The sequence below is a fragment of the Sorex fumeus genome, unplaced genomic scaffold (genome assembly GCF_029834395.1).
Source record: "Sorex fumeus unplaced genomic scaffold, SorFum_2.1 ptg000265l, whole genome shotgun sequence".
In the NCBI taxonomy this organism is placed as follows: domain Eukaryota; kingdom Metazoa; phylum Chordata; class Mammalia; order Eulipotyphla; family Soricidae; genus Sorex; species Sorex fumeus.
This window is the reverse complement of record NW_026606322.1, coordinates 22450831-22466593: the sequence shown is the minus strand read 5'-3', so window position 1 is coordinate 22466593 and position 15763 is coordinate 22450831. Positions and strand designations below refer to the sequence as shown.

The 15763-nt window shown below is 35.2% G+C and overlaps 1 protein-coding gene across 1 annotated transcript; it reads right to left on the bottom strand.

The window, feature by feature from the left end:
- Positions 1–14496: 14496 nt before the first annotated feature.
- On the bottom strand, positions 14497–15056 carry LOC130018604 (translation machinery-associated protein 7-like). Its single transcript, XM_056109389.1, has one exon. It carries the CDS (start codon positions 15020–15022, stop codon positions 14828–14830), a length of 195 nt encoding a protein of 64 aa, XP_055965364.1. The 5' UTR covers positions 15023–15056; the 3' UTR covers positions 14497–14827.
- Between the last annotated feature and the right edge of the window lie 707 nt (positions 15057–15763).

Below are 15763 nucleotides of genomic sequence, written 5' to 3'. Positions count from 1 at the left end.
AAAATGTTTAAACTTTGAACAAGACTGAATTTTTACATTTTTGCTCCTTTGAATCTATGATTTTGAAATATTTCATCCTCTTTTATTTCTTTTATGTTAGTTTTATAGTTTCATTTGTATAAGTATTCACCTTTTTTTTCTTTAGATACTTGATTTTCTGGGGCACATCTGTGGACACAATTTTTTCTTTTTAATTCTATTTCTCTTCTATTTCATTATTCACATATAGGAAAGCCATTGGTTTCTGCATGTTGATTTTGTAGCCTACCACTTTAGTATCAATGCCTATCACTTCTAGGAGTTTTTTTTTTGTGGTGTTTTAAGATTTTCTAAGTTTAGTTTACCAGTGATTTGTTCCAACCAAGCCTTTAAAGAAGATGTACTCCCAGTCCTTTCAGGCTCTTTTAGGAAGTTGAAAAACAGGAATCTTCTCAAACAATTTTTATAAGGTAAACAACCTGATACTAATGGCAGAAAGAAACATAATGAAAAAAGAAAACTATAGACCTATATCCCTGATAAGCACAGTTACAAAGATCCTCAACAAAATATTAGCAAACTGAATATAACAGTCATCAAAAAAGATAATGCACTGTGACCAATTTGGATTCTTCTCAAATCAGAGTAGGTCATCAGACAAACAAAACAGTTGACTATCATATCTGCAAATATTTTTAAAATTCTCAAAATACTACAAAATGGCTTCAAAACATTAAAAGAATTATATATCAAGATCACATATAATTTATTTGAGGAATGCAAGTATGGTTTATAGGCAAATAAAGAACAGATTGATAGTGCAGTGGGTAGAGCACCTGTCTTGTATGTGGCCAACCCAGGTTGATTCCTGAAACATCATATGGTCCCCCATGAATGCTAGGAGTCATCCCTGAGTTCAGAGCCAGGAGTAAACCCTTAGCACCAAGGGATGTGGTCCCAAATTAAATACAAACAAACATATGTAGATAAATTAATATTGATATATAAATTTAGCAAAAAAAATCATCATCTCAGTGGTACACAAAAAGCTTTTGACAAGATTTATATGAAAAAAAATCAACAGCATTGGTATGAAAGAAGTGTATCACAATGTAAAAACCCTATTTATAAAAACGAAGTGGTTACCATCTATTCAATAATAAAAATCAAAAATGCTTGTTGTAAAAGGGAATGCCCTGCCACAGAGGCAGGGTGGAATGGTGGGGATGGGGGTGGGAGAGATACTGGGATTTGTGGTGGTGGGAAATGGACACTGGTGGAGGAATGGGTATTTGATCATTGTATAATTGAAACCCAAGCACAAAAATTTGTAAGCCTACAACTGTACCTCATGATGTCTCACTAATAAAAATATATAAAAAAAAATGTTTGTTGTAAGCAACACAGACTTGTTTACTTTTATACCCTGTAAAATAAGGATTTCTGACTCTTATAAAATAAAACTTTCCCATTAATATCAGAAATAAGAAAAAGTCCAATGTCACCACTATAACTTAAAAGGGTATCTTAAATTAATCAAGTAAAGAAAGGAAAATGTATCTATATTAGAAAATAATATATGAATCGATCACTATTTTATACCACATCCTAATGCATCTATAAATCCCTAAGAATTCCAATAAATTGTCAAAAAATTGTAAAATATTGTTTTTCTATATAAACATAATATACTAGCAGAGGAAAAATGAAGAAAACATTCATTTACATCTATATCAAAAAGCATTAAATATCTAGGCATAAATTTTCCTAGGTAGCGAAATATCTACATACAGAAATCTCTAAGACATTATTAAAAGAGATAGAAAACATAAAGAACTACAAAAACAATCTTTGCTCATAGAGTATAAGAATTAAATTTGTTTAAAATGTCTTTCCTGGCTAGGAAGATAACTCACGGAAAGAGCTCACATGCCTCACATGAAAGCATCAGTTTTGTTTCATGGCACTGCGTGATTCCCTCAGCACCAGCAGAGAGGCCCCCAAAGAAGAAAATAAATTATCTTCTTCAACATAGTATACATCTGACTTAAAGTGATACACAGATTCAGTGCAATCCCTTTCAAAGACCTATTGATATTTTTCAATAAAACACCATGACATTTATTTGGAAGCAAAAAGAAGCCCCAAAACAATTCCATGTAAAAAAAAAAAGTAGGTTTCACAGTCCTGATTTTAAACCATGGAAAGAAATAGTAATAGGAGAGAATGGTGTTTCAATGAAAGCTAACATACTGCACTATAGCACTGCAGCACTGTCTTCCCGTTGTTTATTGACTTGCTCAAGTGGGCGCCAGGAACATCTCCATTGTGAGACTTGTTATTACTGTTTTTGGCATTTCGAATATGTCACAGAAAGCTTGCGCTCTGCCATGCAAGCGGGATACTCTCGGTAGCTTGCCAGGCTGGGCTCTCTGAGAGGGACGGAGAAATTGAATCTGGGTGGGCCTCATGCTAGGCAAAAGCCCTACTGCTGTGCTCCAGCCCATACTGAGATGAATATACTAATATATTCATATCAGATTGAATATTGAATATCAGATTGAATATCAGATTGATTGATCAGAATAGCAGATTGCTCTGATTGATCAATATCAGATTGATCAGATAGATTAATATCAGATAGATCAATATCAGATTGCTCTGATTGATCAATCTGATTGATCAGAATATCAGATTGAATATCAGATTTATTGATCAGATTGACATACTGATCAATTGGATATATATAGAGAGATATTTATAATAATGAAACAGACATTTTCTGCAATGAGTGTGTTTATAAAAATGGACAACTGTACATTAAAGGATGTAGAACACTAATACTAAATACAATTTAATTAAACTATATTATGAAATTAAATATGTTTCTTTGCTATAAAAATATCCAATATGCTCCTTGACTTTTACAATACAGATATTTTAGGCATTCAAGTTTCCAAACCAAATAACCCAATAAAAATGAATTGAGTATCTGACTATTTTCTTTTAAAATTTATTTCAGATGGTTTTGGGGCTGTACTCAGTGATGCTCAGAGGTTATTCTTGGATCGGTGCTCAGAGAACACTCTTGGTATTGCTGGCTGAACCTTATGGAATGCAAGGGACATTCTAATACCTGGGTCAGCCATGTACATAGTAAGCTCCAACCCACTCACTGTATGATTGCTGTGACTCCTAGATTCTTTTTGAAAGACGACATACAGAATGATTGCTGTGACTCCTAGATTCTTTTCGAAAGACGACATACAGATTACCACACAAACACATGAAACCAGATACATCATCTTTAATTATTAAGAAAATGGATATCAAAACAAAAAAAAGACTGTATCACTTTGTACCTATAGAGTAATAAATAACCAAGACATAATAATAAACAGAGATTGGTAGAGGATGTGAAGAGAAGGGAACCCTTTACACTGTTGGTGGGAATGTAAATTGGTTTAACCTTTTCAGAAAGCATTGTGGAAATTTCTTGAAAAAGTTAAAAAAAAATTGCATTTTACCCAGTTGTCCTACTTGGCATTTACTTGAAGAGATTAAAATACACTATTTTAAATAGATGTTCCCATCTCCATGGTCACTGAATAATTATTTACAATAGGAATTAAACAATACTTAAATGTCCACGAACATATGATTTGATGATAATGTGGTATGCATACATGATGGAATGTTATTCAGCTATCAATAAAATTTAACAATATTTTATATTTGCAGTAACAATGTACTGTGTTTGGCATATCGAATACATCATGGGGAGCTTGCCAGGCTCTGCCATATGGGCGGGCTGGAGTGATAGCTCAGCGGTAGTGTGTTTGCCTTGTGCACAGCCAGCCCGGCCGAGCCGGGTTTGATTCCTCCACCCCTCTCGGAGAGCCCGGCAAGCTACCGAGAGTATCTCACTCATATGCCAAACACAGTAACAAGTCTCAAAATGGAGATGTTACTGGGCCTGCTGGAGCAAATTAATGAACAATGGGAGGACAATGTTTGATAGCAGTAACAATGAATCAATAAGTGAAATGAATCAGAGAAAGAATAATGTAACTTAATTCATACATAACACATTAAGAAGGCAAAACAGATTTTTTAGATTACAAAAAAAATTAATGTTTACCAAAGGTAAAAGGGAAGGGTAGCTAAGCCATATATAAATGTTAAATTGTAGGGTTAAAAGTGAATTTATTTTGGTAGTAAATAAAAGGTATTGTTTAAAGATGTAGATTGATAACAATGCATTCCTTCATCTTACAAAATTAAAAAAATACAATGTTCCTGTAGGATAACATTGGTTTGTTCTTTCTGCCTTGCCACAGGGAGCTTAGGTTTATTGGGTTATTCCTATCACAGTGCTCCTATTCCTCTGTGTTTATTTGTAACCTCTTTCTTTGTGCTCTGCTTCCTCAACTGGTCTTTGTCTCCTACTCAGACTCTGTTAACTTGTAATATTGCTTTTCTCTTCTCCTTAAGTCTTTTGCATAATTAATTCAGATGTCCTTTTTGTACAGAAAGAAGAGAAAGTACAGAAAGAAGACAGTTGTAACTTGGGAGTTAATTGACTCTGAATGATATTCATTCTTGGGCATCTATTCTCTCAATTTAAGCCTCAGTTGCCCTTACTTCCTAACACCTGAAAAGCTGGGTTCCGACAAGGGACTTGATAGACCCAGAGTAAGTTGTGAGCTAACATGGCAGCAAAATGGGCCAGGCCGAAGTGCCATAATACTTAACTATAAGTTAAGAGCCTGGTTTTGGACAAATTCTGTCATGATCCAAAAATTACAACTAGATAGAACCCTGCTAGGTTTAGGAAAGATTAATCTGGCCTGAGCACTGTAGTCTGAGATCTACAGCGAGATGTCCCCAGGAGAACCACCCTGTGTTACATACATACATACATACATACAAGCTCAATATATCTCTTACTGTGTCCATACAAAATAACTAATATTAAGAAGTAGAAGTAAGATGTTAATTAAGTTATTGGACTTAAGAAGAAGAGAAACACCCCAGGTGTCATTTTGCCCTGAAGCCTGGAGCCTGCTGGAGATCAGGAAGGGCTATTGATATGTTCATTATGCTAGAGATTAGCATAGATGTGTGTGGTGTCTACCCACAATGCAGGGAGTTGGAGAGAGAAGAGAACCAGGCTGCAAGATGAAGCATAGAGAGATGAGCAGAAGAGGCAAGAGGAGCCGGGAATGAGGGACAGTGTGAGACTAGAATGAGGAGCTTAGTGAGACTGGAGCAGGCGTGTGGGGAAAATGGAATAAATGGCAACTGATCAACAACTAGCCTGCCCCACATCTCCTCCTTTGTCCACCCATGGCATTGGCTGCCCGGATTGGTGGGGAGCGGCCCAAAACCACTGAACACAGGCAGGAGAGAGAGAGTGAGAGAGAGAGAAAGAGAGAAGAGAGAGAGAGGAAATTCCCTAGCCACTCTGTGAATACACATGTCACGATCATGACCATCCTGTTGTTCGTCGATTGCCTCGAGCAGGCCCCAGTAACGTCTCCTTCGTCCTAGCCCTGAGATTTCTTTTAAAAGTGCCATATTCAAGGCTCTTTCAGGGTTAGGAGAATGAGATCCATCATTGTTACTGGTATTTGGCATATTAGGTACACCACGGGGAGTTTGCCAGACTCTGCCGTGTGGGCAGGTTACATTCGGTAGCCTGCCAATTTGTCCAAAGTAGGAATGAGATGATAAGATGATAAGCTTCCGGGAGCTGAGTGTGATAATCTCTGGATCCTGACTGTTGTTGGGGTTACACATGTACCTACATAAAATGTCTAGAAAATATAATCTTTATAGAAAAAATGAATAGTTTTTATGTAAAATTTTATTCATGTCATAAAGAAAAATATCTAAAACTGTTGATAACATTCCAGGCCTTGGAAAAGAATGGTATTAGTCATATGAAAATTGTCTGGGAATTCAGTTCCTTTGTAGAAAACATTTTAAATTTTACTCTCATGAAATTTGCCTATAAGTGGATAGACATGGGAAGTATTGTGCTGAATGGAATGAGTCAGAAAGAAAGGGACAGATAGAGAATGACTGCATTGATTTGTGGTATATAAAAATATATAGTAGAAGACTAATATCCAGGGTCAGAGAAAACAGGGGCTAGGAGGACTGGTCAATGGTTGGAATCAACCACACGTGTGTGTGGGGTGGAGGGTAGGTAAGAGAAACAAGGGAATAGTTGGGAATGATCATGTTTGACAAGAACTGAGTGTTAAAAGCAGGTAAAGTAATATTGCTGATAGCATTTCAGTACCTGCAAACTATAATGCCCAAGGGGAGGGGAGAAAGAGTGAGTGTGTGTGTGTGTGTGTGTGTGTGTGTGTGAGAGAGAGAGAGAGAGAGAGAGAGAGAGAGAGAGAGACAGACAGACAGACAGACAGACAGACAGACAAAGAAAAGTGTGTGTCAAAGAGGCAGGCTGGGGATGGTGGCTGATGGGAGGGAAACTTGAGACACTGGTGCTGAGAAACACACACTGCTGAAGGGATGGGTGTTGGAACACTGTATGACTGAAACCTAATCATGAAGAGCTTTATAAGGGTTTATCTCACAGTGATTTTTGTAAGAAGTCTTTCCACTACCTAGATGCAGAATGATGATTTTACATTAAAATATTACAATGGCTTCCACAATAAAGTAGCAAAGTGGCTCTAGGGCTAATTGGTACAATCATTTTTTATTCACCTTCATAAGGGTGGAATTAATTTGAGAAATTTGTTGTATATCTGATAGCGTAGATATTTGTAGTTTATATAACATTGAAGAAGAGATCTTGGATTATATTCATTATATACATAAGTAACAAACAAAAATTTGAGATTATTGCCAAGCTTTTTGACATAGAGAAGGGTAAAGTGTTGTAACATAGTGGATAAATTCCTCAGATTCATAGTGAACCTTATATTTTTATATGAATTTGACACATTTCAAAATTAAATACGTATTTAGTCATATGTAAGTGTCCCTCGCATTATTATTCTCTAGTGTTCTAAGGTAAGAACAAATTTAATATTTAAAGTCTTTAATTATCAAAAAAGCTTGACACTATCTTTAAGTTTGGACATTAAAAATCTGTCTATGTTCCCGTGGTAAGGTCTCCCACCTGATCAAACCTTCTCATTTAAGAAGATCAATACATTTATCATTTATATAATTGAGTTTACAACACATTTTTCATATCGTTTAAAAGTACATAAGCAAATTCTACATGACATTTTATTACAATTGTCACATCTGAAGTTTAATTTTTGTCAGTAAATACAGCCTGGTGCATACTTAGAAGCAAAAGATAAAATACCTATTTTTAATTTATATGATAATTTGATTTTTAGGGATAAATATAGTATCTTTGCAAAGACACCTGTGCCTGTGATCCATTTGAAATAGTTATTTTTTTAAGTGACCTTAGAGGTCATATTTTGGTTTTGAAAATTTATTGCATTTTAGGAACACTATTAACGTTTAAAATGATAATTTTAAAACATTTCACAATGGACTGTATTAGTATATGCCTGGCTTTTAATTGATAAAGTTCAGTTATTCATAGTTTTATCCAAGTCCCTAATTGTAAAGTCCAAAGAGAATGTCCCCCAAAAATGTATCTTTATTTTTGAAGATACACTTAATATCTAATATAGATTTTTAGAATCTATTATTAAAGGAGAAAAACAGGTTAAAATTCAGAACTCTGGCATATATATATTAAAGTTGAACTTCTGAAATGCATCTTAATGTGTTAGTACAATGGGCAGAAGATATTATCCTCTATCTAACTTTAAGAATATGTTAAAGGAGGGGTAAAGATAATCATTGCAGGGTGAATTTGCGAAGTGTAACAAAAGAGCACAATATAGTACTTACAACATAATAATCACACACTAAATGCTGTTTTTTATTTATAGCACTTGCTTTTTCCGATAAAACTGGAGTAGGTGGAAGATTATAGCAATCAGAATAAACAGCGGATTAAAAGAATACCTTATCTTAAGGTGAGCAGAATCTAAATTCATAAAGTCTACCCAGAACTCACAGGAGTGGGTACTTTTCAAATATCTGAGCAATGATAGTTGTGTAGGTTATTTTATATTCTTGATTCTTAACTCTTGAACCTAAAGATTACTAGAATTAAACACTGATGACAATTTAAGTTTTCAGAAGTCAGCAGTTACTGAAATTTGACAAAATACATGCACATATAAGATTTGTGAAGATTATCATAAAACTGATAAAACATATATATGTATGATCTTTCTTTGATCCCCCTTTCAATTCTCATTTATGAATGGAAGCATGGAAGTGAAAACTTCACAATACTTTTCAACAATGAAGTGAAAACATTATTATTAAGTCATTTACAGAAAAGATTCAGATCAAAAGAAGTGATAAATACTGTGATGATTATATTTATATTAAAAAGTGTTTTAAGTGACTAATACTATAAAGAATTTTACCTTCCATAGTTTGCAGCTAAAAATTATGAATTTCTGAGATAATTATATTTGGAAATTCATTTCGACTATTATGTTCTTTAGTAATCCAATCAGCAAAGCTTTTAATTTCTTGCTGTGCCTGGAAGCTGTTTTGGCAAGGATTATGTCCAGCAGGGTGGCATCCACTTCTTGGCACTTAGTAAAAAATGGTTTAATGACAGCTATAACAGCAAGCTCAAGCTAAATCATTAGTACTATGTAAAAACCTTATGATTGCATTAATGAATTTTCCATTCTGCATATTTTAATGCATTTAAACTGTAGCATACTATGACTGTTTCAAACTACGTATCTATAAGACTAGCTGGTTCTTTTTACAATAGTAATTTAATGTATTTTTAAAATAAACTGTTAAACACACTTGAAATTTTAGTGCTGTGTTAAAATTAGTTCTTCTATTGTAAAACTTGTTATGTATATTATTTCCACTTGAAATTAAATATGCAAAGACTTACATAAATTAATAAGGTCTGCTCCCTTCATTTCTATGAAGCTTGAGGTGAAAGGGATTCTCATCATCTATTGTTTGATATGTAGGTGAAATCTAATGTACCTAATGGTAAGTCTCCTTTTCAGTCTACTAGTGCTAACATGCAGTTTGCCCATTATGTCTGCATTCCCTATAGAGAGAAGTACTCAGAAAAATATCAGCTTCTTTGTTCTAAAATGGTTTGTCCTCGCTTCACATCATCTAAAGATGCTTTCCAGAGTACTATGCAGAACAATGAGAGACATCTGAAACTCTGTTGACCACTTCCCTTCAAAAAGCCCCATAGGAGCCAGAGAGAGGACAGGAGGAAGGGTGCTTGCCTTTCACACAACTTACGTGAGTTTGATCCAGGGCATTCCAGCTGGTTCCTGAGCCCATCTGGAGTGGATTCCTGCGTGCAGAGTTAAGGGTGTGACCTGAGCAATGCAGGGTGTGATCCTAACACCAAAAAAAAGTCACTAAAAGCTCTAGAAATTAGTTATTTTAAGTGTTAATGATTAATGTTGTTTTTTTCTGATTCACTTATAATTCTTATTAAAATGTCTCCATAAATTCAGATATAAATCTCTACATAAATTTCATTACATTACATTATTTTACTTGTAGGTAGTAATAAAAAATGAAAGCACTAATTTCACATTGGTGTATAACTACCATCTCTTACTGCTATTTCCACACATTTATCATTAAAATTCTACATATGGAAATTATGGTTATGGATAGTGGAAAAATAAATAAATTGTATACTCTAAGTTAATCTATTTAGTATACATAAAAGCAGAATAGGGTTCTAGAATTTTAGATAAAATACTTTTCCCATTTTTATTTTATTTTATTGCTTTTTAGGTCACACCTGGAAACGCACAGGTGTTACTCCTGGTTCTGCACTCAGGAGTCATCCCTGGTAGTGCTCAGGGGACCATACGGGATGCTGGGAATGGAACCCGGGTTGGCCCAGTAGCAAGGCAAACGCCCTACCTGCTATGCTATTGCTCCAGCCCCAGTGTTCCCATTTTTAAAAGTGAGTATTTTTACTTTTCTTGTCACTGTAACTGTCACTGTCCTCCCGTTGTTCATTGATTTGTTCGAGCAGGCCCAATAATGTCTCCATTGTGACACTTGTTACTGTGTTTGGCATATCAAATACATCACGGGGAGGTTGCCAGGCTTTGCCACGTGGGCAAGATACTCTTGGTAGCTTGCCGGGCTCTCTGAGAGGGGTGGAGGAGTCAAACCTGGGTCGGCCAGGTCAGCCATGTGCAAGGCAAATGCTCTATCCTCTGTGCGATTGCTCCAACCCTTACTTTTCTTATAGTATTTCTTTTTTTTTTTTTTGCCTTGTGGACTTAAAAAACTTGCACAGCTGACTTCAATATATAACTAATATATGGACAAAACCAAAAACCTAAGTGGAGAGAGAAACATTTGAGGAACAAATTTCCAATAAAATATATTAAAATGAGTCAGTGGTAAACTGATGCTCATTTTTATATCTCATACAAAAATGAAAAACGTTATACTCAAACTATATGTAAATATACACACATATGTATATATGTGTGTGCATATAATATATATATACATATATATATTCTCAAACTAGAAAATACCTTTAGAATACTTGAGAGATTTTGTTTCACATGGATTCTCAGAATATGTAAAAATGGACAAACTTTATTGCTGATTTTAATATAGGCTTTATGGAAAATACAATCACTATAAAATTAGTCTGGGAATTTTGAACATAATCATAAGCACACATATTGTTTTACCCAAATTTTATTTATTTATATTTAGTAAATTAAAAAATTCATACATGAATGAATCAACATGCTAAAAATTGTCTTTTAGAGTCTCTGATGGCAAGAAAATGAATAAGACTATATTCAATTAAAAGGTTTCTACATACCTAAGAAAACTCTTGTCAAAAGAAGGAAAGACTTAAATATTATTATCAATATTGCTATTTACCAGTTAGAATGGAAGAGAATAATTGAAAATCATATATACTTATGATGCATATGTACATATATATGCATGTATATGGGCTAATGGTAAAAAAAAATCAGAGTGGATCTGAATAGACATTTCTTCAAAGAAAATATGTGAATGACCAAAGGGCACATAAAAATATGCTCATCATTTCTTATTTAAGAAGTGAAAATAATAAAATATCATTTCATACTTTTGAGAAGGGAAACTTTACAAAAGACACATGTTGAAGAGTATGTGCAGAGAAGAAAATCTTTGTCAACTCTTTTGAAATGTAAATTTGCACAATCATAATGAAAAAAAAGATTGAGATTACTGCCAAAATTTGAAATAATGATCAAAGAAAGATCCCAAGAGCCGAAGTATATTTTTGCATGTTCAAGGCCCTGACGTGGATCTCTATAAATGCACAATCCTCCAAGAGTATCAAGCATTATCCCTAGTACTGTGGGTCAAGCAGCCCTTCATCATCAGATGTGAATTATTGAGCCTACAAAACTGGGTCAAGTATTCTTTGGAAAGTTCCTGGTTCCATCTGAGCACTGCTAAGGAGCTCCCACAAGAAAAATAATTTAAATAAAAGCAAATTAAAATAGAAATTCCATACATTTCCATTATTTTACTTTTGAATATTTACTCAAAATTTACCAAAACATAATATCAGGTATATAAAGCCATGTTGTTGTTTTTTTTTTACAGCATTATTTACACTAGCCAAGAGTTGAAAATCACGAAAATCACCCATGTGTTTACTGACAGATAATTTGGGGGAAGTAGGAACACACACAATGGAGCACTACTCAGTTATTTAAAAAAATAAGATTTTTCTCCTTGAATTAATTTAGATGGACCTATGGGGTCCTATGCCTAGTGAGATAAGTCAGACATAAGCAAACATCAAATTATTTCAATTATATGGTAACACTGTAGCATTGTCATCCCCTTGTTCATTGATTTGCTCGAACAGCACCAGGAACATCTCCATTATGATACTCATTATTGGTGTTTTAGGCATCTTGAATACACCACTGGTAGCTTGCCAGGCCTTGCCGTGTGGGTGGGATACTCTCTGTAGCTTGTCGGGCTCTCTGAGAGGGGTGGAGGAATCTAATCAGGGTTGGCCATGTACAAGGCAACCCTACCCACTGTGCTATTTTTCCAGCCCAATTATATAGTATATAGAGAAAACAAACAAAAGTTCTAAATAAAATTATAATAAATTTCAGACTATAAGAACAAAGTAGTGTTACAAAAGTTGTGGTAAAGGCATTTTTAACTTAAGGAAAATAGCGGGTAGGGCGTTCGCCTTACAAGCGGCCAACATGGCCGACCCGAGTTCGATTCCTCTGCCCCTCTCGGAGAACCCGGCAAGCTACCGAGAGTATTCGATATGCCAGACACAGTAACAACAAAGTCTCCAATGGAGACGTTACTGGGCCCGCTCGAGCAAATCGACGATCAACGGGAGGGTCTTTACCTTTACTTTACCTTTTTATATTCTAATGAATAGATATGGGTTTTTATAGTGAATTTATGAAGACAATTTACAGTGAATTTATGTAGTGAATTCAAGATTTGGTTTGTACAGAATCATAACTGAAACATAGAAGCTTAATAAAAATACATAAAATGAACATATAGATATTCAACTCGGCATTGTTTAACTAGAAATAGATTGAAACATTGATATTTTGATAATTATACAAAGATTTAAAGATAAATTACATTAGACACAAAAGAAATTAGACACAAAAGAAATTTTACAAAATTTTTGTACTGCCACTGAAATATTTCTAAAATAAATTTTAGAAAAGAAGAAAGTTGAGTGGTTGCTAGTTTGTCTCTAAAGTAATGGTGGACATACACTTGTTAGCAATGATATGAGTGTTTTGTGGTAAGACGGAAATTTTGAATTCCTTTTTTAACGTTTGAGGGGTAAGGGTTTTGGTCAGCCATTAATTGAGTTGGGGCCTCATCCCAAATCTGGGATCAGGAGTCACTGCATGCTCAGAAGACCATGCAGTTATTACGTATAGTAATCCCTGTACTATCTTTCTGGACCATCCTTTTGTAACTTTGGTTTGGGAACCACATGGCTATACAATATCCACAAAAAAACTATGATGTTAAAATCAAATGGAAATGCACTAGAGGTGACGGTCAGATTGGAATTTCATGGGCACTTTGGTAATGATTGGGTACAATGATTTTTGTAGCACTCTAGCACTGTCCTCCCGTTGTTCATTGATTTGCTCGAGCTGGCCCAGTAACTTCTCCATTGTGAGACTTGTTACTGTGTTTGGCATATCGAATACGTAATGGGCAGCTAGCCAGGCTTTGACAATGATTTCATATATCAATATACACTACAAACTTTAGCACATTTGTAATTATATTACCTAAACTATAATGATCAACAACAACAAAAAGAAATAAGACAATTAAACTAGCTGAGGCGTTATTTAAATCATATAATTATCTGTAGACAAGATTAAAAAAATTAACATTGAGGGTCTACACAGTAACAAGAAGTCTCACAATGGAGATGTTACTGGGCCCGCTTGAGCAAATCGATGAACAACAGGAGGACAGTGTGACAGTGACAGAGGGTCTAGGAGATACTATAGGAATTGGTGTGCATTCTCACGTGTTTTTCATGGGGATTTAATCCCTAGTACACTTAGTCTCCCATGTCTCGAATCCATGAAGACCTCTAAGTATTCCCAGTATGATGCAGCAGGCCTCTGGGGTTGCCTTGGTAATACCACAGTACTATAGAACCAGAGCAGCAACCTGGCATCCTCTGACTCTCAGATTGGACGGCTAGTGTAATAGGCTGAGTATCATGAGGAGTAGCCCCAAGGGCCAGAAGTTACTCAGCATCACTTGGGAGGCTCACCCAAAAATCAACATAAATGTTCACATAAAATTACTGATTTATAATTTTACACGAATAGTGAGTTAAGGAAACAAGAGTACTAGTAACTAGCATGTATTTATAATTTATTGGCATATGGTAGCTGTGAAAAAATCTGAAATCCAATGTCTTTACATCTACAGTTCATTATGCCTAGATTTTCGGTCTTTTATGACTCCTGTGTTCCTTAAATTCTCCAAGTCCCACTTCATTACTTTCAAAGTTTAAACAGACACTCTGCTACAGTTACCTTTTGATTTTATTCTTCTTTGGAACTCTATCTATCTACTATAGCAGAGAATACTTTCTATTGTCTATTTTAAAATTTCCTCTGAAATAATGAAACTACTTGAATACAGAAATTATGCTTTATTCATTTTGTATTCTCAGCCCATGGCAATATATAATATGAAACCAACAAATAATTAACAATAAACAAAATATATTTGGTAATCAAAATGGTAGTATGAATGTGAACTACTTAAAATATAGCAGTATAAAATGACTTTTTATACACTGTCTTGTTTATTTGTACACCATTATGAGTTTTAAAAGCATATGTTTTTTTTTGTTTGTTTCAAATGAGTTGGTTTAATTTCAGATGGTACAGAACAAGGGATAGACCAAACACTTGAGGAAAGTACACTTTGGCACGGTTCTGGGCTAGGTTTACTGACTTCACAGCTACCATAAAAATAGCTGAGAACCAGAGAATGAGCAACCTTATGAATTCGTTTTCTTCTTCTTTTTTTATTTATTTACAGAAGTTTATTCTTAAGTGTACAACAGGTTCCAAAACACTTCAATCTATGTAATGCTGGCAACTGAGGTTATGCAGGGAATCCAGATGTTTAAACAGTAATAGAATTAAAGATCACCATTATCTTCAGCACATGGAACAGCTCACTTTTTGCCAGATTTCTTAATTCCACCAGTGGCCAGAGGGTCCTTCCCCGCAGCCCTGGCTTTTAGTTCCTCGAGTTTCTTCTGCTCCTCCTTCTGTTCCTGCTTGAATGCCTTATCTTCCTCATCCATTTCCTTGGCTTGTTTCTTCGGCTGCTTCAGGGTCTTCTTCTTACCACCTTTGTGGCAGGACATGGCACTTGCCGCCCCTCGCCTGGGCTCTGCCACAGGAAGCCAAAATGCATCTGTTCTTAAGGGAACACCACAACATATAGGTAAGGTAAGGTGAATAAAGGTCACATAATTATTTTCATATAAAATAGTTTAAATACAAAATAATGAAAAACTGAATGAAATATCTATTTCCTACAAAATTATTTATTTTGAAATATACATAAGCTGGAGTAATAGCACAGTGGTATGGCATTTGCCTTGCACACCGACCGGGCCGACCCGAGTTCATTCCTCCGCCCCTCTCAGAGAGCCTGGCAAGCTACCGAGAGTATCTCGCCTGCACAGCGAAGACTGGCAAACTCCCCGTGACATATTTGATATGCCAAACACAGTAAGAAGTCTCACAATGGAGACATTACTGGAACCACTCGAGGAAATCAATGAACAACGGGAGGACAGTGACAGTCACAGTGACATAATTGAGACTTAAGATAATAAAAACTGGGGAGGAATCAACCTCCCTAACTTCAAACTTTACTACAAAGCGGTAATAATCAAAACAGCATGGTACTGGAACAAAGGCAGAACTGCAGACCAATGGAACAGAGTTGAATACACTGACATCTCCCCTCAATCATATAATCATCTAATCTTTGATAAAGGTGCAAGAAATGTGAAGTGGAGTAAGGAAAGCCTCTTTAACAAACTGTGCTGGCATCACTGGACGGCTACATGCAAAAAAATGGGCTCAGAACTCTGCCT

Excerpts from the sequence above, each read along its gene's own strand:
- LOC130018604 (XM_056109389.1), bottom strand. The coding sequence starts at position 15,022 with ATGTCCTGCCACAAAGGTGGTAAGAAGAAGACCCTGAAGCAGCCGAAG.